At 43.1% G+C, this 26,187-nt stretch overlaps 1 protein-coding gene across 8 annotated transcripts in view; it reads right to left on the reverse strand.

Moving 5' to 3' along the window:
• TTLL5 (tubulin tyrosine ligase like 5) overlaps positions 1-26,187 on the reverse strand; it is a 279,463-nt gene that overhangs the window by 25,544 nt on the left and 227,732 nt on the right. For 6 of the 8 annotated variants that reach the window (XM_077750795.1, XM_077750794.1, XM_077750800.1 and 3 more), the window contains one exon: positions 23,384-23,506. The exons of the other annotated variants lie outside the window; for them this stretch is intronic. In XM_077750795.1, coding sequence (XP_077606921.1) covers positions 23,385-23,506 — 122 coding nt within the window. In that variant the 3' untranslated portion in view covers position 23,384. The remainder of the gene's footprint in view (positions 1-23,383; positions 23,507-26,187) is intronic. 8 annotated transcript variants of the gene reach the window in all.

Below are 26,187 nucleotides of genomic sequence, written 5' to 3' on the forward strand. Positions count from 1 at the left end.
ACGTTTCAAAATGTACTATATTTTAATTAGTCACTGTTTAATGTGACCAGAACTCTCCTCTCAGACGGTGGGTAGTACGATATTTACTCATGGTGACAAGGCCATCGGTGATCTCTTTCCATCAACGTTATGAAGATGACTATGGGCTAGGGTGGGTATAGAAAGCAATAGCCATCCTCAGTGTCTCATCACTCAACACTGCTCTGTCCAGTCAGTACCATGTCACTTCTCTGCCCGGACCGCTGCGGCTTACGGCCCAAGGGGAACACCGGACTCTAACTGGACGTGGTGTCACGGGTGGGGAGGGCATCAAAAAAATCACTGTCTAAAAATGCATGCTTCTACTCTCTACCACTAGTAAATGGAGTTTAGTAGGCCCAGGAAGGGATTTTGAATTGTGTATTTTTGGTAAAAGGAAATTTTTATACATTTCCACAGTTATGAATCACTGAGGAAAAATCTAACACTGTTAGGGAATTCTAGAAACAATAATGTTAACTGAGTTTGCCAATAAATAGAAATCTACTGAGTTTCTGTCTACTGTCCTTTTCTCCTGGCATTCAAGATACTACTCTAAACAAAGTTAAAAGTTTCAGTTAAAAGGTGCTTTATTTTACATTTTTATGTTCTATGGGGGCTGTGTTGGGATGAATGAAAAATAGGTATAAAGAAACAACTACATTCTGAAAATGGCCAATTCATAAAGTAACATACAGCCGAGTTTGCTACTGAGTCAATTCCAGAAGATGTATATGTTAAATCACTTTATCTTTTTAACAGTCAGTAAGCAGCAGATTTAACATCTTTCCCTTATTAAAGACAGGTACTCAATTATGTCTATTTTCGCCCCCATGTAAGTTTCTCTTCTTTCTCTCTCTCTCTCTCTCAAAATGTTTAATGTTTATTTTTTAATGTTTTTTTTTTTTAATTTTTATTTCTGAGAGAGAGAGAGAGAGAGAGAGAGACAGTATGAGCAGGGGAGGGTCAGAGAGAGAGGGAGGTACAGAATGTGAAACAGGCTCCAGGCTCTGAGCTAGCTGTCAGCACAGAGCCTGATGTGGGGCTCGAATGCACAAACAGTGAGATCATGACCTGAGCTGCTAATGTTTATTTTTTGAAAGGGAGAGACAGAGTGTGAGCGGGGGAGGGGTAGAGAAAAAGGGAGACAAAACTCAAAGCAGGCTCCAGGCTCTGAACTGTCAGCACGGAGCCCGACACAGGGCTTGAACTCACTAACTGTGAGATCATGGCCTGAGCGGAAGTCAGATGCTTAACCGACTAGTGCCACCGTCACCCCGCAACATAAGTTTCTGAGTGAAGGGAGGAACTAGCCCTTGAACACCAGGGAAAGGTTAGCAGCCAAAAATGCCATGGAGTTACTGTTTCCTCTGAGAAGTCCAACGGACAGAAAGAAGTATAGAAACAGCTATTTAAAACCTTATAATTTACAGGATATAAACAATGCATAGTTGATCTTAATGCTAGCCAGAGACTTAGTGAAGGTTAAAATTTTTTTTCTTTTAAGGTTAAATCTTATAATAGCAATAGAAATTGATCTTCTGCTGCACATTCACTTACCGAATACCTACCTTATGCCCCACACTATGAAGAACATTGGTGATAGGTAAATAACATGATTCCTGACCCCCCACGCCAGGAGTTTATAATCTAGTGGTAGAGGCCAACAAGTAAAATAAAATATTATATTTTGGCAAATTCTACGACAGAGGAAGGTAAGGGATGCTACAGGAGTTGATGGTAAGAAATATAATTGGGCACCGTGGTCAGTGGAGGATTCTGGAAGTGATAACAAGATCTGGAGGCAGAAGCATGGGCCAGAGTTAGCCAAGAAGAGATGAGGTTTCCATGAAGAAAGAGTGTGTACAACAGCGTGGGAGTCTGAGATGATGTGGCAAGAAGTTTAGAAAGACTGGAATTTAAAGGTTCTTGTTAGGGGAGCAGTGGAAAATATGCGTAGAGAAGACAGAAGACGAGGAAGGACTTTGGTTACCCACTGCACTTCGAAGGGGGCTTCTGAAAACTTCTCAGTGGGGAAGCATCCTAACTGTTTTTTACAGATCACGTGAGGAGCGGCGTGGTGGATAAGCGCAGGACGGGACTGATGTTGAAGAGATCCATATAAGAAACACTGCAGTAATTCAAACAAAAGTGCCCCATGGCTGACTGAAGGCAGTTGCAATGAGTGAGACGGGACGTAAGATCTGAGAGGTCTAAAGGGAAAAGTGTAATAATTGATAACCAGTCAGTTATGTGGGGTGAGGAGACCAGCTAGAAAGATTCTTAGGTTTCTGGCTTCACCTCTGATGAAGGTGAATAGGGAGGGGCCGCAGGAGGGGTGTGTCTGAGAGGATGATGAGTTGAGCTTGGCACGCGCTGGGTTTGAGATGACTTGTAAGGCCTTTCAGGAGCGATGTCTAAGGCAGCTGAACCTACAGATCCAGAGAGCAGTCTGGGCTGGGGAAGGGCTGCCACATACATGGCTGCTGTCTACAGTACCCCGAGAACTGTGCGGTACACAACCGATTTGGGAGGCCATATGTGACTGCGCTGGCTGAAGGTACAGGTCTGGAATTAGTACAGGTCAAATACAGAGGTCAGCTGAAACTATAGGGCAGTACCGAAGACAGGATTCCAGAGAATGAAAATTCACAAGCAAAGGATGAAGGGCTTTATAAAGATGACTAAGAAGGAATGGCCATAGAGGTGAGAAAGGAAAAAGCCAACATCACCAAAAACTCCCTTCTATTAAAGACTGACACTTTAAATACGTGGATGAAGTGCCTGGGTGGCTCAGTTGGTTAAGAATCTGACTCTTTTTTTTTTGGAGAGAGCTCAAGTGGGGTGGGGCAGAGAGAAGGGGACAGAGGATCTGAAGAGGGCTCTGGGCTGACAGGCTGACAGCAGTAAGCCCAATGTGGGGCTCGAACTCATGAACTATGAGATCGTGACCTGAGCCAAAGTTGGATGCTCAACCAAATGAGCCACCCAGGTACTCTGTAAGTGTCCAACTCTTGATCTTGGCTCAGGTCATGATCTCCCAGTTCGTGAGTCCAAGCCCTGCGTCAGGCTCTGCACTGATGGTACACAGCCTGCTTGGGATTCTGTCTCTCCTCTCCGCTCCTCCCCTTCCAAATAAATAAACATAAAAAAAAATTAAATATGTGGATGATATTTCTCTAAACTGGGTGATTAAATAAACCATCCTTATTTATTCCTTATAAGACGTATTTTTAAAAAAATGTTTATTTTTTTCAAAAAATTTTTTAATGTTTATTTATTTTTGAAGGAGGCAGAGACAGAGTGTGAGCAGGGGAGGGGCAGAGAGAGAGGGAAACACAGAATCTGAAGAAGGCTCCAGGCTCTGAGCTGTCAGCAGAGAGCCTGACCCAAGGCTTGAACTTATGAGCTGTGAGATTGTGACCTTACCCGAAGTTGGATGCTTAAGTGACTGAGCCACCCAGGCACCCAAAAATGTTTACTTATTTTGAAAGAGAGTGCATGTCTGAGCTGTCAGCACAGACCCTGACACGGGGCTCGAACCCACGAACCGTGAGATCATGACCTGAGCCGAAGTCGGACGCTTAACTGACTGAGGCACCCAGGTGCCCCAATCTTAGAATTTAACTTCAGCCTCAATATTTCCACCAGCAACTGCTACTTTCTCAAGGTAACTAAAAGTACTTCTTTGCCTGATCCTATTTTCACATTTTCTCCTCATGTATCTCCCATTTGACTCCCAACCCGATTGTTTCTTGAATTTACTGTTTCATGTTTCACTTGTATTACTGCCTTGAATTCCATGTTGTCTCTGCATCTTCTCAGTAGATATCTAATAATATATACTAACATTTCTCAAAATATAAATTTGTAATCATTCTTTGTCTCACTCTAAAATCTGGAATTCTATTTTTCCTAGGATATCTGCTTATTCTATGCATTAAGGTTAGGGGGTTTGTTATTTATTTAGTTATTCCTTATGTGCTGAGCATAATTAATTGTTTGTAGGAAATTCCTACTGCACCCCCCACCAAGGCCATAAGAAAATGCTAACCATCAGACAGGTGGAAGTAGAAAACAGAAGTTCCACAAAACTTTCAAAACTTTAGTCACAAGCCTGTGGTGGTCTGAATAATTGCTTCGGCTCAAGTTCAATTTTTAAAACCAGAAGTCACCTTGTGACATACGAATTTTTTTTTTTCTTTTTCCCACGAATGAGATTTAGGAAAGTTGAAAAGTTAGTTTCAACTGAGGTTGGGAAACATGAATGTGACAGATGATAGATTTTTACCTCATTTCTCAAAGTGTGAAGATGTTAATTAGCATTATAGGAAGAAGAGTTCTAGCATCAGATAAATTTGAGAAATGCTGAATGAAAAACAAGTTTCTTTATTGAGAGATACCTCAGACGCTTTAATGTGCAAATCTGTATTACGACCCCTTAAAGGAATGGAATAGCGTAAGTGGCATTTCTCCAATTTATTTGACGATGAAGGCTTGTGTTTTGCAGGACGCACTTTGGAGAACATTGTTGTAAGGTTACAGATGAGGACCCTAACCCCAGTGAGGCTGGTGACTTGCCCAAGTTCACAGGAACAGCCGCAAAGCTGAGATGAGACTCAGCTCCTCTGCCGTTTAATTCGGTCCTCTTTCCATTATACGGCGCTGGGGGTGTGCTACTTCCTTTTCATTCCACCCAACCCTTCGTGGAGAGCAGACACAAAACTGACACCGCTGACCCACGGAAATTCAGACCTCGGGACTGAGAGATTCCTGCTTTAACAGTGACAAGATGATCTCTCTGGGAGTCTGTCAGCTGCTCTGTGGCCATGAAATTGACCGTGGGGTGGGGAGGAGGAACTCCCTGGGATGCTTTAGGATGCTTAAAAGAAAAATGGACTTATGCCGAGGATAATTCCTGGAACAGATGTGAAACCAAATACTTCATATCACAATCCTGCCCCCACCCTCTCTGAAAGGGAAATGAAATAGCAGGATTAACCTGCTCATCAGATCGTGCTTTGTTTCTTTCAAAAATCCCATGACCGGGGCAGATTCCATTTCCTGTTACTCCCCTTCCTACAGCAAGAGGGGATAGCCCAGGAGGAGGAAGAGGCTTTCCTTACACTGTGCAAGCACTGAGAGCACGAGGAATGGTGACCAGAGCACCAGAATGCGTGACTGTAACTCACATGCTACCACGTGCTGTTAGCCCCCAGTTTTCAGCTGGATTTTTCTGTCCACACGCTATTAGGAAGCATTCTTTTGTAAATGCAAAAACCATTTTAGTATACTGATAAATTCATCAGTTTGGGAAGAGGGGGAAGTGAAAATGAATTTAATTCTAGGGCTCTGTGAAAAAAGCACATATAGATTGAAGTGACTCACTTTTGAAGGGGCATGATTTCCAGGGTTTGGGAAAGAGACGAAAGAAACTTTAAATAAGCTGTAACATCTTGGCCAGGCAATGATGGAGCAAAGCAAAAACAGAATGTATAATATACATAATTATCACAAAGCCAGCTGTGCCATACTTTAAAGTGATTTAGTAACCTGAATGCCAGAGCGTGAGCTCTTCTGTAAGAACCAGAAAGCACTGGAGGTTTCTGACTGTCTGCACCTAGCGATGAAATGCCGTTCTCCCCGAGGACCCTGCCAACTAAGCCAGGATCTCAGGGGGAGCCAGTAGCAGGTACCTTCTTTTCAGGCCAGGCTTGACCAGCAAGTGGACCTAGCTGGAGAGCTGTGGTGCCTCGTGGCCATGACCATCAAGACCATCCTGGCAAGCCAGGGACAGGGTCACTTGAGGTATCTCTCAAGAATCACCTTTCAAAGCCAAACCACTTGTTGAGCCGTATCACAAGCAGGCAGCATGACAGTGTGAGGGAGGAGTGCCTGTGGACGGCAGAATCAGGGGGATTAACGATGGGGGAGAAGCAATTGGCGGCGTGGCGAGCCCCATTCCCAGCTGCTCTGTTTTGGATTTGGAGCATGAGGTGAAGCTTAAGGCTCTGAAACTATAGTTAAGGTCCTTCTTGCTCTGTGCTGACTACAGCAACAGAAATACTCTGGAGCCTGACACCTTTCTAAGCGGGGAAAAAAAGCGAGAGAGGCCAGGCCTGGGGACAGCTGTTGTCGCCCAGGCACACCACCTTACTTGGGACCGTAAAAGACCAGGGGGCAAAGCTGGGCGCAGGCATCTTTCCGCTTATGACCTTACGGCTCACCCAGTACAAAGGGGGCAAATATTTGTCGAATTAATGAAGTGGAGGCAATACATAAGTACTTCTTAAAAATCTGGCTATCTAAGAAGTAAACAATTTGACTGCTTACACTGAAGGCTTTTTGTCTTGTGTTTTTTTCCTTTTTAGATATCAACTATTAACTTTGTGAAGATCTGAGATCCATTTCACATACAAATAAAATTCACTCACATAAAGTAAATAGCTCAGTGGTCTTTAGCGTAACCATCACCACAGTCTAATTTTAGAACGTTTTCATTACCCCAAAAAGAAACCCTGTGCCTACTGGCAGCCACTCCCCAACCCCCTCTCCCCACCAAGCCCCAGGCAACCACTGATCTACTTTCTGCTTCTCTGGGTTTGCCTATTCTGGGCATGTCACATAAATAGAATCTTTCAGTATGTGGTCTTTTGTGACTGGCTCTACATTTTCAAGGTTTATTCAGGCTGTAGCCTGTATCAGTACTTGTTCTTTTTTATGCCTGAATAGTATTCATTGTACAGATGTATCTCATTTTGTTTATCCATTCATTATCTGATAGGCATTTAGGTTGCTTCCACATTTTGGCTATTGAGGAACGCTGCTATGAATATTGATGCGCCGGTTTTTTTTTTTTTTTTTTAAGTAGGCTCCACGCCCAAAGTGGGGCTTGAGCTCATGACCCAGAGATCCAGAGCTGCATGCTTTAGTGACTGAGCCAGCCAGGCGTCCCAGGAACAGTTTTCACGTAGACAGTGTTCTCATTTCTCCTACATATGCATTTAGGAGTCACTTGATGGGTCATAGGGTAAGTTTATGTTTAACTGTTTGAGACATTGCCAGACTATATTTCCAAAGCAGTTGCGCCCTCCTACATTCTCGCCAGCAAAGCACGCCCACTCCGGTCTCTCCGTACCCTCAGTGACACTTGCTAGCTGTCTTTTGGTGACAGCCATCGGGTGGGTCTGGAGCGTGGCATCTCACTGTGGTGCTCACTTGAGTTGCCCTGATGCCTAATGATGGAGGTTTTCAGGTCTTAGTGTCCAACTGTACATCTTCGTTAGAGGAGTATCCAAATGCTGTGCTCATGTTTTAAACTGGGCTATGTTTTTACTGTAAGAGATCTGTACGTATCCTGGCAAGAAGTCCCTTGCCAGATATATAATTTGCAAATATTTTCTTTTTATTCTATAGGCTGTCTTCCTGCTTTCATGGCGGTGCCTTTTGAAGCATATGGTTTTTAAATTTGGATGGAGTCCAACCCATTTAATTTTTGTTGTTTATTTCTGGACTCTCAGTTCCATTCCATTGATATGTTCTATGCTCCACTGTCTTGATTACTGTATTTGTAGCTTTGTACTTACTGTTAGTTTAAAATTCTCTTGTTAAGGGGCGCCTGGGTGGCTCAGTCGGTTGAGAGTCCGACTTCAGCTCAGGTCATGATCTTGCAGTTTGTGGGTTCAAGCCCTGCACTGGGCTCTGTGCTGACAGCTAGCTCAGAGCCTGGAGCCTCTCTTCCGATTCTGTGTCTCCCTCCCTCTCTGACCCTCCCCCGCTTGCGCTGTCTCTCTCTCTCTCTCTCAAAAATATATTTAAAAAAACATAAATTTTTTTAAAAATTTAAAAGTAAAGTAAAATAAAATAAAATAAAATAAAATAAAATAAAATAAAATTCTCATGTTACTACCAGGCTCCAGCTGTATTCTTTTTGGAGAATCTCAGCAAAGACCTGAGACCCAAGAAAGCTTTTCTTTAAATGAAACAGGGGTCATTAATAACCTCTCTCAGTTTTATTGTTTTATTTTTAAAATTTACTTTTTATTTTTTAAGTGTATTTAACATTTCAGAGAGAGAGAGAGAGAACACGCAAGCAGGGGAGGAGAGGGAAAGAGGGAGAGAGAGAGACTCTCAAGCAGGCTCTGCACTAGTGCAGTGCCTGACCTGGGGCTAAATCCCACAACTCTGGGATCATGACCTGAGCTGAAATCAAGACTTGGACGCTCAACCAACTGAGCCACCCAGACGCTCCAACCTCTCTCAGTTTTTAAAGCAGCTGTACTGTGAGCTCAGGAAGACAACGTATGTGAAAAGAATTTAGTATTGTAATAAAGTTAAGCTTACAATGAAGTCAACCTGCATAGTTTGAGTATGCATAATAATTCTGCTACAGAACAATCACTTTTCTCTCCATGGCTCACTTTTTCCATCTTCCTCACTTGTAACGTCCTTTCGTCCAGGAATATGGGACTCTCTTGTGTTCTTGAAACCTCCAAGTATCAGGTACGCCCAACTCCCATGTACTAAGAAGCCAGCTCTAGGGCAAACTAGGATTAAGGAATATCGTTCCTCTTTGCAGAGTCAAGAAGCTGGTGGGGCGGGGCTGCAGAAAGGTGGTGGGGACTCCATGCAGCAGGGCAGGAGACTAGGGAAAGAAAATGTGTTGTGACAGAAACTGATGCGTGTTTCTCAACACCCATTCTCCCCTTCTGCTTCGGTAAGAGCAGCTCAGTCTGCACGGCGAGGCAGTGTGCCCAGCCAAAAGACCACCTCTCCAGACTCGTTCGTTGCTAGGAGACGTGGGCATGGGCTCCAGGGCCGGACAATGGTGCGTTCGTTGGAACTGCAGGGCTTCCGAGGAGGCTTTTCTTCATGTGGGTAGTTTCAGCTGGCATCTGTCTTTTGCCCTTCCTCCCAACCCTGCTGCATGCCTGGAATGTGGACACAATGCCTGTAGGAACGGGAACCACCTTGTGACCAAAAACAAAAAAAAACCCAAACCCAAACGCTGATGCTTTAGGATTGGTTGAACAGATGAGAGGGGTCTGGCTCCGAGGAGCTGCGCTAGCTGTGTACTTCCTGTCTCTGAACTCCTGGACACGTAAGAAAAATAAATCTTTTACTGATGTAAGCCACTGAATTTTGGAATTTCTGTTACCTGCAGGGAATATTCCCCTGCCCTCCCCCTTACCCNCCAGGCCCCAGGACTCTTGCTCTGACCCCACTGAGGTTCCTCTGCCAGTCAGAACTGCTGCCCTCCACCTTCCTCACCCCTCTCCATCAGCGGGAGCGGAGGCTCAAGGCCCACCTAGATCCCCATCCTCGCCCTTCCCAGGTCTGGCTCCATCCGAACAGGGAATGCTATTAAATGGCTGGATTGAAGGCCAGCCCACCTCACCTGCACACACCCTCCCAATACCAGGAATCCCCCTGCAGGGTGGCTGGAGATAACCACCAGCTGTTTCAGAGAGGTTGAGGCTGGACAGTGGGGCCACCTCGCTCCACTAGGTAAGGACCCTGGGAAAATGAAATCATCTTGAGGGACCCCGTATTTTGATACGATGAAGGAGTTCAGCATGTTCTGGCAACAGAGCTGCCTGGCTTTGGATTTCAGCTCCCCTACTGACTGTGTGGCCTGGACAAAGTACTTAACCTCCTCTCTCAGCCTTAGTCTGCTCATATGCAAGCTAGATAACAAAGCTACCTTCTTTGGCAGGGCTCGAGAAGATGTGATGTGATGGATCCGCAATGCTCAGCAAAGCCCCTGGCGTGCGACACGCGCCCCATAGAGGGAGGACCACTGTTGCAGTTATTCCAGCAGCGAAGAGCCAGGGCTTTGAAGTCACATTTGTGTTTAAAACCAGCTTCTCCATCTGTCAGTTATGTGAAGTGAAGCTGTTTCCGAATCTCTGGATCTTAGTTTTCTCTAAGCAAGGAAAAGAACTGCTAACTCCCTCGACCACAAATCCTCGCGGCCGACCCGCTCCACACCAGGTTTTATGCTGCACCCCGGGTTACGGAGGAGAGGAACACTGAGGTCTGTGAGGAAGACAGACACTACTGGAAACCTGCAAGGAATTTTAACAAACACAAAGGAACGCTACAAAGGAAAACGAGAACACATCCTAATAGAAGGCAGAGAGAGCAAATGCAGCTGGGGGTAGGAGGAGAGCATCAGAGATGGAACAGCATCTGCAGAAGCTCAGTGGACCCAGGGATGTTGGGAAGCTCAGAGGCCAGGCTGCTCAGTGTGGAGAAGGTATGGGGGGAAGGTGGTGTGAGGTCTGGATGAAAGGTAGGCAGGTCGTGTAAGGCCTTTTATCTGGTTTATCTTTATCTTAAGAGTAAAGGTAAGCTTTTCTGAAGGGCTTTAAGTAGGGTGTGAGTCAGACACAGACAGTCTGCATTCTGGAAAGCTCAGCTCACAAGGACGTGGAGAACGGAGAGGGAGACCAAGGATGGCAAGGGTTGATGCTTTGAGAAGCTAGTACAGTAGGTCCAAACGAGAATATTTGGTGATTTGAGCTTGACTTCTCGCAAACAGGGAAACAGAATCCATGTTTCAAACTAGAGAGTTAAGGGGTGTGTAGTTGACTCAGTCGGTTAAGCCTCTGACTCTTGATTTTGGCTCAGGTCACAATCTCATGGTTTATGGGTTTGAGCCCCATGTCGGGCTCTGCACTGGCAGCACAGAGCCTGCTTGGGATTTTCTCTCTCTCTCTCTCTCTCTCAAAATAAGTAAACTAAAAAAAAAAATGTACAGACTAGAGAGTCAATTCAATATGAGTTCTGGGGTCACTCTGAGCATCCTCTCCAAAAAAGGCACAAATGCAGCACACCTGACATCCTATAAACAATTTCAGGGGATTCACAGATCACCTGAAGGTACAACCATGGGCCACAGCTCTCAGCTCACACTCCCTGAATTAGATGATAAAGCTTGATAAACTCTTTGACTCTATCATGACCCCTTTGTTTTCACTAGTACTTCTTTCCTGAAGGTTATATTCTGTTTGGCCTGCCTCCTTCCCCTTTCTCTTATCTCCCTGTCCCGACACCAAATGTCCTGAGAGGTGACGCTGAGAGATGAGTCAGTTTTCCTAGTGCCAGGAACAGGAGCTGCCCGATGATGACCGACACAAGAAAGTGGGCTTTGTCCCTTTCCTCTGTTAGATCCTTATAAAAAACGCCATCTCTTTTCTCATTTATGTAACGGGTTCTAGGAGGAAGCAGATGAAAATAGGAGTAAGGAATGGGCTTGGGTCTATTTATATCTGGAACCTGTGATGCCCACGGTATTCCTGGACTCAGGCCAGACTTGAAGAGGACGATGGCTTCCCCAACAACAGCTAAGATCAGGTCTCGAGGTTGAAGCACAACATTCACTTAACCCAATATATATATGGCCAGTGTCAGCTGGGAGGGACATCAGCAATGTTTTGTAAGAGTCCTGTAACCCAGGACTATTTCGAGTGGAGCCCCGGACTGGTAATTTGGTAACAGTCTGGGAACTCTTTGTTATTAGTCTACAATGAGACAAATTTAGAATTTGAAAGTAGGCAGTTAACACCTGTTATAGAAAATCGCCAGCAATTTTATGCTTGGTGAATCTAATAATAATGAATTTGAGCTCGTGTGTTAGATGTCCCCTTTTCTTATTTAGTTTCTCTAGTCATTTATTTTCAGTGTATTTTACAAAAGCATCAGTCCACGCAGGTCTGGAAAGGAAGGTAACTAGGGCTCCAACATCGATGGTCTGAAAAGCACTACTGTAGCCAGCTGAAAATGTCCTGATTCTTTCCTCAGCAATACGAATGACTACATGGAGAGTTTACTCATGAATACAGAGACGTGGAGATAAGCCCAAATGGACCAGAAGCCACAGAAATAGGAGTTGTAGTTCTCAAGGGAATGTCCTCTTTCCAGGCACCCCATACCTAATGATGAGTCAGCATAAAGTATAGCATACAAGCTATATCTCAGCTACCTCACCACAATTCACAACTCTGAGAGGCTGGCTTTATATTCTCTGTGGCACCAAGTGAGGCCTTCCTCGTCCAACTGCGTCACAGCCCTACGTTTCCCACTGTCCAATCTGTTTCCTTTCATTCTCTTCCCTTCTATAGGAATCGATCTCAGGAGCACCCCTGAATAAACTCCCTGTACACTAATCTGTGTCTTAGAGTCTGCTTTCTAGGGGACCTAACTTTTGATATTATTTAACAATATGACCTCAAGGATCATAATGGGAACTAATGACACCATATGCTTTGAACTGTGACAAACTGTAAGAATTACCATCTCCTGAGTACCTGTCATGTGGAAACACTGTCCTAGATGCATTACGTAATCTACAGTCTTCTTTAAATTGTGGTAAAACACACATAAATGAGACTGAGTCAGTGATCAAAAGCGTTCCAAAATACAGAAGCCCAAAACCAGGCAGCTTCACTGGTGAAGTCTATGGAACATTTAAAGACTTAATAGCAATCCTTCTCAACCTCTTTCAAAATGTAGAAGAGGAGGGAACACTTTCACAGTCACTTTACAAGGCCAACATTAACCTGAAATGAAAACCAGACGAAGATATCACAAGAAAAGAAAACTGCAGGCCAATAATATCTCTGATGAATGTAAATGCAAAAATCCTCAACAAAATAGTAGCAAACTGAACTCAGCAACACAGTAAAAGGATCATCCACCTGATCAGGTGGGATTTATTCCACGCAGTGGTGCTGTAACATCCGCAAATCAACGTGACACACCGCACCAACAAAATGAAGGCTAAAAATATGATCATTTCAATCGATGTATAAAAGCATTTGACAAATTTCAATATACATTGATGATAAAAACTCTCAGCAAAGTGGGTATAGAGGGAACACACATTCTGTATAACACAATAAAGGCCAGGTATGACAAGTTCACAGCCAGCATCATATTCAGTAGTAAAAAGCTGACTGCTTGTCCTCTAAGATCAAGCCAAGGATGCCGACACTCCCTACTTTTATTCAACACAGTACTAGAAGCCCTAGCGAGAGCAATACACAAGAAAAAGAAAGAAAAGTCATCCAAGTCAGAAAAGAAGAAGTAAAATGGTCTCTATTAGGAGACGCCATGGTATTACATAGAAAAAGCCCTAAAGACTCCACCAAGGAAACCATTAAAATAAATAAATTCAGTGAAGTTTCAGGATACAAAATCAATATACAAAAACCTGTTGCTTTTCTTTACACTAACAACAAACTAGCAGAAAGAGAAATTAAGAAAATCATTGCATTTTGGGGTGCCTGGGTGGCTCGATCGGTTAGGTGCTTGACTTTGTCTCACTGTTTTTGAGTTCAAGCCCCACATCAGGCTCTGTGCTATCAGCACAGACCCTGCTTCAGATCCTCTGTACCATTCTCTCTCTGCCCCTCCTCTGCTTGTGCTCTCTCTCTCTCTCAAAAAGTAAAATAAACATTAAAAAAAAAGAAAAAAAGTTGCATTTACAATTATATCAAAGAGAATAAAATACGTAGGAATAAATTTAACCAAGGAGGTCAAAGAGTACACCGAACACCTATAAGACACTGATGAAAGAAACTGAAGAAGACAAAAGTAAACGGAGAAATATTGCATGCTCACGGACTGGAAGAACCCATTTTGTTAAAATGTCCACATTACCCAAAGCAATCTGCAGATTCAATGCAAGGCCTATCAAAATTCCAATGGCGTTTTTCACAGAAATAGAACAAATGATTCTAAGGACCACAAAGAACCAAAGCAATCTTGACAAAGAACAACAAAGCTGGAGGCATTATGCTTTCTGATTTCAAGCTATATTACAAAACTATAGTAATCCAAACAGTATGGCAAATGGCAGTGGCATAAAAACAGACACCTAGATCAACAGAATAGAATAGAGAACCCAGAGATAAACCCATGCACGAATGGCCAGTTAGTTTAGGACAAAGGGAGCCAAGAATATTCAATGGGGGAAAGGACAGTCTCCAATAAATGCTGTTAGGAAAACTGGGCAGTGACATATAAAAGGATGAAACTGGACCCCTCTCTCACACCATACACAGAAATTAACTCAAAAAGTAGATTAAATACTTGAACGTAAGACCTAAAACCATAAAATTCCTAGAGAAAACATAGGTGGTAAGCTCTCTGATGTGGGTCTTGGTGATGATGTTTTGGATTTGACACCGAAAGCAAAGGCAATAAAAGCAAAAATAAACAAGTGGGATGACATCAAACCAAAAAGCCTCTGTAAAGGAAAAAACAAAATGAAAAGGCAATTTAGGAAAAAACAAAATAAAAAGGCAATCTCCCAAATGGGAAAAAATATTTACAAATCATATATCCTATAGAGGGTTAACATCTAAAATGTATATAAAGAACTCATACGACTCAGTAGTAAAAACAAGCAATCCAATTAAAAATGGCAGAAGAATGGAATAGGTGTTTCTCCAGAGAAGACATACAAATGCTAACAGGTAAAAGTGCTCAATGTCCCTAATCACCAGGGGAATGCAAATAAAACCACAAGTCAGTATCACTTGACACCTGTTAAGAATGGGTATCATCAAAAAGACAAGAAGTACCAAGCGTTGCACTGTTGGTGGGAATGTAAATTGGTGTGGCCGCTATGTAAAACACTACGGAGGTTCCTCAAAATATTAAAAATATAACCTTCATATGACCCATCAATCCCACTTCTACGTATTTATCTAAAGAAAATGGAAACACTAACTCGTTGCATGTTCACTCTATGTTTATTGCACTATTTACAACAGCCCAAATGTAGAAAACAACCTAAGTGTCCAGTGATGGACGAATGAATAACCAAAATGTGGTATATATACACAATAGAATATTATTCAGCCATAAGAAGAATGAACTCTTGTCATTTGTGTCAACATGGACAGACCTTGAGGGCATCATGCTAAGTAAAATAAGTCAGGCAGGGAAAGGCATATACCATGTGATCTCACTTACATGTGAAATCTAAAAGAAAACCAAAAAGCCAAGTTCGCAGATACGGAGAACAGATTCACAGTTGCCAGAGGTGGGGGATGGGGAAAATTACGAGCGGAACCATTTCTAAGTGAACAATCCAGTGGCATTAAGCATGTTCACATTGTGCAACCATCCTTGCTGTCTATCTGCAGAACTCTTCTCATCTTAAAACACTGAAGCTCTGTGCCCATTAAAGTAACTCCTCTTTCTCCCCTCTGGCCAGCTCCTGGTAACCACCATTCCGCTTTCTGTCTCTGAATCTGACTGCTCTAGCTACCTTAACTAAGTGGAATTATACAACATTAGTCTTCTTGTGATTGGCTTCTTGTAGTTAGCATAAATCCTCTAAGGTTCATCCATGATGTAATATGTGTCAGGACTTCCTCCCTTTTTAAAGGCTGAATAAGGTTCCACTGTTTGCACGCACGACATTTCGTTTATCCATTCATTCATCGATGGACACTTGGGATGCTTCCACCTTTAAGCTACTGTGAGTAGTGCTGCTATGAAGCTGAGTGTACAGATAACTAATCAAGGCCCTGCTTTCAGTTCGTTTCAGGTAGACATCCAAAAGTGGATTTTCTGAATTGTATGGTAATTCTATTTTTATAGTTTTTAGAAAACACCATATTATGGCACTGAACTTGAAGCAAGAGTGAGTAGGGAAAGGAGGAGGTAAGGATTGAGAGAACTTGTTTTGTTTTTGAGAACACTGTACAATATAAATAATGTAGAACATGACCCCAGAACCATGATGATACATCCTACACTATACATAATAAAGACAGATCTCTAAGCCAAGAGTGTGTTGTCCAGTGTCAGGTATTACAGAATTTAAGAGGAGCCTAAAACATTCATGGAAAATTCAGAAAAGGATAAAAAAGACAGTTCAGTGTTCAAAAACAAAACCTGATCTGTGTTATGAGGTCAAAGAGCTCCAATTAGTTGATACAGAGGGAGAAAAGGAGAAGGAGGCTGAAGGAGTATGTTTTTCAAATAAACTAAGCCTCATTTTAAGGGAACCTTTGCTCCTTAAAGTAAGATCCTTGGATGGGGTCTAAAATAGAACATCTGAATTCTGCATTGTAACAACTAGGCTTATAGTCTACTCCGCCCTATCTGCATGTAGAATGTGAAGGACAGTGAGGAGTCCTCTATTTTAGAGGAATGAGTTTTACAATATTGCAAGAAACAGGCTAGGAATACTGTAGCAGGTTATTTATAAGAAAGGTTGTTCCGATTTTTAAGACTGCTTAATAACAAAATGCATTATAGGAGTGCCTGCGTGGCTCAGTCAGTTAAGCATCCAGATATGATGGTTTGTCGGTTTGAGCCCCATATCGGGTTCTGCGCTGACAGTATGGAACCTGCTTAGGACTCTGTTTTCCTCTCTCTCTGCCCTCCCCTCACTTGCCCTCTCTCTCTCTCTCAAAATAAAAATAAACTTTAAAAAATTATTTAAAAATAATAAAATGCATTATTTATGAAATGTAAGGTTAATGCATTCTAACTTGAGGTTAAGCACTTTACTTGAAACCAGAAGAACAGGGGGAATAGGTTATTTTTCAGAAAAATTGTATATGTTTTACGTATTCTTTTCTTTAGGGCTGATATTACATGGTAATGAAGCATTTTGGGTATTGCTAGGGGATTCTAGAAACATACAGAACGTAATCATGCCCTCACAGAAGTTACAGTCTTATTGGGGACAATTTACCCAAGAAGTAAGTAGGATAAAAGATGACAAGAATACAATGAAGTGCCAAACTCTGCCATATAAATTGTAACTGCTGTAGGGACTTAAAAAATGGCAAGATAAATCTAATTACACAAATATAGATTATTGGACAAAACTTATCTGGGAACTTAGAGGATAAGAAGGATTTCTATATGTGGACAGTGATTCTAGGCGTGGGCAGAAATATGAAAATTCACTCATCCATCTATTCAATCAGAGTTTTGTTGAGTCCCTACAACGGGCTGGACACTGTGCTAAGCCCCAGAATTTTAGACTCAAATTAGAACTCCTCTTTGCCCTCTAGAGAATTATAGCCCTAGTGGGAGAATGGTCAAGTAATCCAGAAAGATACTAGAGTGTTGTAGACGCTACAGTAGATAGAAGTCAGAGCAGCGAAAATCCATCTAACTCAAACTGGGGGTGGGAATGGGGTAGGGTTGGGAAGGAGAAAGGACAAATAGGAATTAGCCATATTGGAGGGAAGCAGGCAAGAGGAGGCAGACGGTGCCTCGGCAGAGGAAACTAAACGTGAATAAAGGAACAGAGAACGAACATGCCATACGATGGCTGAGGAAACTGCTTAGCTCTGCAGTTTTGACAAGACGTTTCCTCTGCCACCTGCTTTCCAAAGCACTTCTGCGCATCTTCACATGTAGAAGATGAGGTGTCTGGGTCCCTGCCCAAGAGCAAGACTAGTTCTTACCAAGCAATCAGCCGAGAGAAATTACATTTAGGATTGTCTAAGACACGTGTGATCCATCCCGTTCTCTACAGAATCACTGCCTTGCCCTGGGGTTATGTGGGACCACAAAGAGACCTGGACTATAATAGCCCTGTCCCTCACAAAACCGTTTTCGTTGACTTGCACTGACGTGTGTTGACTTCCTGTAGCTCACGCCAAGAAGGAGCCCCGTGTAGCACACTGCGGTTTGGGGAGGGCACTGTTACTTCTTTCGGTGTCCTCTCTCTAAAGCATATGAAATACTTCCTGTAGAATAAGAGCTAGGAAAAAGCTTAGTTTCCTCCAGAGTATGGCTTCCTTTTTGAAAATTACAACTATATACCCTGATTTTTCATGTTTCCCTTTTTGTCTTGTCTGGTCTCTGAGGAGACTCAGAACCAAATTTAACCTTGAATACGGTAATTTTATTTGATCTTATATTCGAAAAATTGGAAATATCTTTACTTTTGGCCTTGATTCTCCCTTTATGCTTTATTATTTTATTGCATGTGGTTGCCTATTTTAAGACTCTATGCTAGGGATGAAAAGTATGTTGTAGTTGCTAGCTATAATGCCACCTGTAGACAACTTCAGAAATGCTGAAGCTGGCCGCTTCCTACCACGCTGTCATGCGACCCCAGTAGCGGCTGGCACTGGTCTGCAAGGGAGCATTGCAAGGGACCACCTTCGGTTCTGCACACCCATGGCATATTGCCGAAGGAAGGAATGAGGGGATTCTAATTCTGTCCTTTGAAAGCTGGATGTAACAAGTGGAGAGAGTACCGACCACACCGAGAGAGGATGAATATCGAATGTGGCAGAGTTGCTAACCTGGAACACAGTGCAGGCGGTCGCTGAGGAGACAACGGATGACCCGGCATCAGGGATGGACTAACAGATTTGCTGTTTAGCTACTGTAACTGCTGATTGTCCCAAATAAGGTGGCAGGTTTTTTTTTTTTAACATTTATTTATATTTGAGAGATAGCGAGAGACAGAGTGCAAGCAGGGGAGGGGCAGAGAGAGAGGGAAACAAAGAACCCAAAGCAGGCTCCAGGCTCTGGGCGGTCAGTGGGGCTCAAACTCACGGACCAAGAGATCATGACCTGAGCCGAAGTTGGACGCTTAACAGACTGAGCCATGTAGGTGCCTCAAGGCTGCAGGTTTTTATGAGGTCTGGCCTCTGAGACTGTTTGTTCCTTATGCTTATGTACAATAACTTTCCTTAAAGAGGTAAACTGAGGCTGCTACTCTTTTGATAATCAAAAGGCTATTGCAGCTGACTCAAATTCTCTGCATAAATAGAGGACGGTAAGGATATGTACATACACACTGTGACAATTTGCACTGGAGAACAGTTGTAAAGATGACTAAACACTGAAGGCCTGCAAGGGTCATATTTCTAAAAAAAAAAAAAAAAAAAAANCTTAACTCTTGTGAAGTTCTAAAACATCTTCATTTGGGTTTTCCCCATAAACAAATACATCTTAACTTTCCTGGGAAGTGAATGAGAAGTGAATGGATGGAAGGAGAAAAACCTCAGTCAGTTTTCAGTCCAACTGAATATAAAAAGCAATGATTCTTCTTCCTGATAACCATAAACAAATAAATACTCTAAGCAGCTGGCCTTTTTTCTTCACATCGCCATCTTACAATCAGGTTGGCTTTCCAAGTTACAGCCTCATTTTGTACTAGGGAAACACGCTTTGTTTTACTGATGGCGCGTTCCAAAGAGGAGAACACAAAGAAGCAGGAGACATTATTGCTCTATATTTACTAATGATGCTCTTCATTCTGAAGAGAAGAGAACCTGAGTCTTTCTCTTTATAATTTCAAAGCATAAAGCATAAATATCCATGCCAGCCACGCCAATGGGGCAACATGCATCAAGTCACCATTTTCCACGCCCTACACTTACCCACCCACACACTCTGGGGCCCAGTACGTTCTACAGATCAGGCAAGCAGAGTTGTAAATATTTCCATACACAAAGCTTGCTTTTTCCAAAGACAGGCATGGCTTAGCATGCCGTTTCTTTCTTTAGAACTTTCAGGAGCAATTATGACCTGAGGACATAAGGATGGTAAAGCAAAGGTATGTGCCTATAACAAGCATTTCATTGAAACTAGCAGCAAGATGTGTGGGTTCATGGGATGGATAACCACAGACTATAGATTGATAACTTGTAGTGATAAGTATAAAAACTCACAAAGTAAGGCCATGTCATGCTGGTTACTTGCCCAGTTCAGGACTACATGAATAAACAGGATCTTTTCCCACCCAAAGTGAATGGATATTACACAGGACAATACGAGTATGCAACAAGAGGCAGTGGTAGGTACAAGCCTCACAATCCTGGGTGCCAAGCATTTTTTTCCAGTAGGTGCCTGCGCTTCTGTAACATAAACGTAATTTGAGAAAGGGGCCGTTGCACTTTCCTGTCTCTTTCTAACAAAGTAGTAATTGTTAACAATTGAAGAATCATCACTCCTCTCTTGGCAGCTGGCCAGCTCAGCAAGAGACAGTATCAATTTTCAGATGGTATCTTTCTTAGTGGTCCACTGCTCAATCCATTTCAGAAAGAGAGTTCCCGGGTCTTCTTTAAGGCAAATGAACCTCCTTTGGGGATCTTAGAAGAAGTGTCCCCTGCTTCCCCCAAACTGAAAGCCAGGTCACTTCCTCCCCCACTTCCAACTAGGTTGTTCTTCTATGCTTGAGTTTTGTGTCTGAATGTAGAAACGGTTACTAAATGAAATGAAAGAGGCCTCAGGACAGGAAAGCATGAAATTTCAATGGCCGCCCGCCAGGCGATTTTGCCACGGAGAGGGACCCACATCCTTCTCGTGTGGCTGCAGCCAGATTAAGGCTAGCACCACACACACTGTAAAAACACCACTTGTACAACCCAGCCTATCATGGAGTGTTGTGCCCAGTTGCTTAGAACTTGGGGATAGAAACCTAATTGATGGACATTTTTTTTTTTTTTCTGGGCTCCTTGCACTGCACAGTAAAGACATTCTCTGTGTTGATGTTCTAAGAATGTACAAGTTGGGTATGATACAGTTAAGTCAGTATGGCTATGGAGGAGATGAGAACGAGGCTTGGCAGGAGGAAGCTGATTATACTCAGGGTCCCAGAGAGAAGGTCACTGCATGCCACACAGGGTCACAGGGGAAAACACAAGTGTGGTCAGGAGACAGAAGACAGGAGTGAGGAGAAAGTCTAGGCCACAGCCCTACTTGGGATTTCTCTGGTAAAGGCAAGGCAGAGCAGGGCAAACAGCTTAAGGCTGGCTAGTTTTAAAAATTCTGGGGGTGCCTGGGTGGCTCAGTTGGTGGAGCGTCTGACTTTTGGCTCAGGTCGTGATCTCATGGTTCATGGGTTCGAGCCCCGCATAGGGCTCTGTGCCGACAGCTCCGCGCCTGGAGCCTGCTTTGGACTCTGTCTCCCTCTCTCTCTGCCCCTCCCCCACCCATGTGCTTTCTTGCTCTCACTCTCAAAAATAAATAAACATTAAAAAATTTTTAAAAAATTCTGGTGGGCTATGGGCTACAGCAGTGGTCTCTGCCTGGTACCTGGCCCTTGAGTGATCTGGGGAAATGCGGGTTTTCCATGTGAGAGTTAGATAAGGAGGCAATTGGGGATATAAATTGGGGACTGGTTAGCCTCTATCTGAAAGGCATCCTCGTGGGCAAGTTGTTACGATCTCTAGGAATTAGCTAGCCCTGGGAGGGGCAGTCTCTCCGACTCAGTAAGGTCCTGGATGTCAAAGCATCAAGAATACAGAAAACATAGTTAACTGGCTCTGCGCTGAAGAGATGTCAAATAGACAATACAGAATCTAACAAGATGTAAGATAATGTGTATATTTAAATATGACCCTTGCCTGGGGCAGCCTAGTGGGGGTCTTAGAAAATCCGAGTCCCCGGTATGCTTAGTGCAGCTCCCTCATTCTTAGATAAGGACAGCTGATGTTTTCTGTCTTAGGTAACATGCTGTGCAAACACTCATCTCAGCCACTGGCCTCCTGGACCCCATATGTGAAGAGGCTGTAGGATGGGCTCATGATAGCATCCATTCTGCGACTACAGTTGAAGGAACCTCTGCTGGAGCAGTGAGCCTGCCTCAACTGCATTCACGTCAAGGAGAAAGCAAGCAGCCAAGTGATGGGCGCTGGGCGCTAGGGTTCTGCCTCCTCACTCTGTGAACCACCCATTTCTCCCGTTCAGGGGGAGGCAGCACATCACCATCTGCCACCTACCACCTGCCAGGCTGGTGGGCCTGCCTATGGAGCCTCCCCATGGCAGGCTGGGATGCTGAGGCCTCCCGACCCACTCCACCCACTCTGTACTGAAGCCCTGGACACTTGGCATGAGGTCTTACTGCCTCAGCTAATCACAAAGGACGGCATTACCTTCCCTAGCTTATGTGCTGCTCAGGCTCAGCAGGGCTGTGTTTGCAAGAGATTTAAGTGTTGAGAGATGGGCTCTTTCCCAAGGCTTCTCTGCTGATGGTCCTATTTTGCCATGTAATGTTCTGGGTGGACTGTAAGGGATACTAATGAAATAGGTTCAAGGAAAGTGATATTACAACCGCGGCAGGTCCAAGTCTCACAGCCCTGGAAGCCGATGGGACATTAGTACTTCTTGGCAGGCCATCGGTTTAGTTTGGAGCTTGATGTCGCATTCATTCTTCTGGCTGCCAGTCTCCTCAAGGAAATATTGACCTTCCTGCTTTAGTTTTCTATATTTCATTAGTTGTGCATCATTGGATATCAGAATTAGAGGACCATTGGCCAAGTATTACCAATAGAACTCTAGCTGTTTTCAGTTTTTCTGGTACATTTTGGTAGATGACCAAGCCATGGATTTGGTGTTCCCTTCTCTCTCCTCATTCCTTTTTGGAAAGAGTTTAGATGGGCTGGGGAAAGATATTTGAAGCTTTCTGATCCAATGTAAATGAATCCTGTGGTGGGTAAATAATTTTCCTCCCTGCTTTGCTCTCCTGGGGTATTTTGATGAATAATGCTTCTCAAATAAGCTTATAAGTATTCCTCCAGAGGTAAGAAGGGTATTAAGCTCATAGCAGGTGTGCCATTAATGCTTTAGTGTGTAGGGTAGAGCAAAGAGGAAAGGAATCATCAAAACCTTGTGGTTTCAGAGAATTTTCTGGAAAGTCTTAAAGGCCACAGCTGGGAACAAAATACTGTGGGGCAGTGCTGGTGAAGTGTGGGTACAGCCTCACAAGATCAAGTCAGACCACCCTTTCAATGTCAGATTTCTACAGATGGGTGGTAGGCTGGGATTTACAGTTTGCTTTGTGGCCAACTATAGCATATGCTTATCTTAACTCAGACAAACAGCATAATTAATTACTCAACCTCACCAAAAAAAATTATTTTTTAATTTTCTTCCTTCCTGCCTCCCATTATTTGAAAGTCCAGTTCACAAACTACACAACTCTAGTGTAAAAGCCTTCTTTAAAATAATAAATCTCTTTAAGAACATTCTCTTTAGAGGCTTTTGCGACTTGAACTTCAAATATCATTCTCTTCAGTGTATTCTGTTACACTTTACCTGTGATAAATCTATTACAGCTTTAGTTTTCTTTCTTTGACTGGCCTCAATGTCCCCATATTTTTAAACAAAAGCCTCCAGAATAGTGAGGAAATTTCTTACTGCCACAGCGCCACCTACTGGCAGGCTATTACAGAAGCAAGCTAGGAGTAGCTTAACTGACTCACAGTTTGGAGACTCCCCCTGAGCTCTGGTTTTATAAAATGTCAATTTCCTTGTCATTTGGAGAAACTATCACTTCTCTTGATAGCTATTAAGTCTCTTGCTGTGGCATAAAGTCAGCAAGTTATAATAAAAAAAAATATGCTCTTATTCTTACTGTTACCTTAAATTGGCCCTGACTTCACCGACTTTGATTTTCTCTGTCCTATAACTGTAGCAAGGGCTCCAGATTGTGTGGGCAAGGGTTTGGATCTGGCGAAAATAACTTGGGGAGCTTCCAAAGGTCCTGAAAAATGTAAAAAAAAAAAAAATCCCTACTTAACACTTTATTTGATCTTGGTGAAAGGACAAGAGGTCAAATCTAAAACTAGGCTTTAGAGAGGACAACAGCTGGAGAGAAGACCAGCAAAGGACACCAGGCCTGGAAAACGGCCCAGTACCTAGTTATTAGGTGGCAGGCAGCAGAAGGAACCAAAGAAGGAAAGGGAAGGCTGAGAAATACATTGAACATAAAGAAAGGAGAAAACAGCTATGTGTATTTCAAAAAAATAAATTAAAACAAAACAAAACTAGGTTTTAGGGGATCATCGTTTGCCCAGACGCTGATACTCCACCATTTCCTGCCAAACACCAAATCTGTGCCCCTTGCTTTCTAACGCCCTAGGAGTGGGTAATAAACCCAAATTCTTATCCCTCTGGCTCCGGGGAGAGAAGAACGTTTTGGGAGTAACAAAGGATGTGAGACACTAGGGAAAGCATCTTAAGAGCTTTGTTCATTTTCACTATTAACTTATTATATTCCAGATCCACCTGGGATCTATAACAGCTATATAACACTTGGTGAAAAGGATACGAATCAGAGGTCATTCTGCTGAAAATTGCCCAGCAAATAATTTGGCTTGAAAGTTAAAGTGGCTTCTAGGTCCTTAGAGTTTAAGCTCCATTGGGATTATTTTCTATTAAAGTAAGTTCCTTAGTCTTGTATTACAGGGAGACAGGGAGGTGGGCAGGCAGAGTCACACTGATGTGCTGCCCCATCCCCATGCAAAGAAAGAGGATAAAGCTAAAATGTATTTTATCAAGGCCCCAAATAACAAATATTTAACAAGGACATTGTTTCTTCTTGTAAAGGAAATCCAGCATTGGTGTTCAAAGGCTGGTCAGAATCTTTCCATCAACTACAGATCAATAAGAGCTTTTTAAACAAAACAAAACAAAACAAAACAAAACAAACTGGGGCAGGGGGCAGGTAGAGGGTGGGCTCCAGTACAGAAAAGGTGGAGGCTGAAGTTAGGGCGAGGGCTGAGGGCCGCTGGTGTGGCTTCAGACCCTACAAGAATGATAGTTTATGATATCAAGTCAGCATGAAAGAAATGCCAGTTATCTATTCCGGTGCTCTCTGCTATTTTAGTTCCCCATCACCACTTTAAAACTCCAGAATGCCATGGTTATAAAGAACGAAGGCCAATGGCTTTGGCTTTGAGCCAAAGGCCCTCACTCTAGCTTCCCTCTCAAATTTCCAAATTTGCTGACTCTACGTCTTCTCTTCCATAGCAGACTCAGAACACACAGCCTGAAGTAGGGAAGTCAAGGAAAAAGTAACATTCATGGAACATTCCAGGTCTTCTGCTAGCAGCTTTTGTGTCCGCTACCTCATTCAACATTCACACTTAGAAGAATGTCACTAGGTCACCATCAGTGGGGAAGGATTCTGAGTTGTTTTTCAATGGTGCTCTGGGATGAACCAGTATCTCATTCAGGCGCCTGAGGAACAAAGTCATACAGCTTTAAGGCCTGGTTGGCCAGACCTGCAGACGGGTCAAGGGGCCAGGAAACAGACTTTTGCTATATTCGTGGACTCAGTAATACCATGTTTAACCAACTGAGTTAACTGGACCATACAGGGGCTAAATACCTTTCAAAGTCAGCTTAGTGATTCCTAGAGAGGCACAAACTTCCTATCTCTGAGAGTCATATGACTGACTTATTAGGGGGCTGTTCCCCCTTCTTCTGGGCTTAAAGAGAAGCTTTAATAGCTGCCCAACCTTCTCCTTTTTACAGGACACCCTTCTGAACCCCTAGAATAACACTTTTAAATCTACATGTCATACAGAAAAACACATGATTTGTAGCTGAAACACTGAAGTGCCAGGTAGTTACTTACTAGCTGTACGAGTAACTCTAATGGGGTTGGTTACCATTACACTGCTCAGGCAAAATGTTTATTGGGAAGTGTGGAAAACGCCTGAGACTCATATACCAAGTTGATCAGTGTTTCTTTAACTGAGGATAGCGGACATCAGCAAAGTCACAGACTAGAAACAAATTCAAGGCACTTTAGAGGTCCAGAGTCAATGGAGATAAAAGCAGTAAACAGCAGGCTACCTAAACAAGGTGAAAAAAATAATGCCCTTGTCTTAAGGCAGATGCAGGGGGAAAAGGTACATATTAGAACCCAGGGAGATACACAACTTTCCTGGCTGCTCTGTGGTTTTATGCTGATACTGAATTCATTACAACTGTTACAAAATCTCTAACACATAACTTCAAGAGTCAATAAATATTACTTAGTGATCAAGATGCTGAGAGTATGACCCAGCTGGCCCCTCAAATCTCCAACATCCCCCACCAGAGCACATGGAGAGAGCTCAGCTTTATACTTAATACATCAGTCAGACCTGCAAATGTAGTAGATAGGTTTCCGGGATCTCCTAGGCTTTGTAAACCTTTCCAGCTGTAGCCGGATAATCTATTCACTTGTATATAGTGCACAGTTCTCCCGGCCACCCACTTCCCAGGCCGTAACACCTTCAGGGGGAGATTTTAGTTCCTTAAAAATAACTACCATATTCTAGTAATTCTTTTTGGGGGAGGGGAGAGGCAAGCAGATACCTATCAACCGTTTCTTTCTTTCTTTTTTTTTTAACCTATCAACCGTTTCTTGAATTTGGGTTCTAAAATATTAAG

Source organism: Crocuta crocuta, unplaced genomic scaffold, assembly GCF_008692635.1.
Source record: "Crocuta crocuta isolate KB4526 unplaced genomic scaffold, BGI_CrCroc_1.0 scaffold186, whole genome shotgun sequence".
Classification (NCBI taxonomy): Eukaryota; Metazoa; Chordata; class Mammalia; order Carnivora; family Hyaenidae; genus Crocuta; species Crocuta crocuta.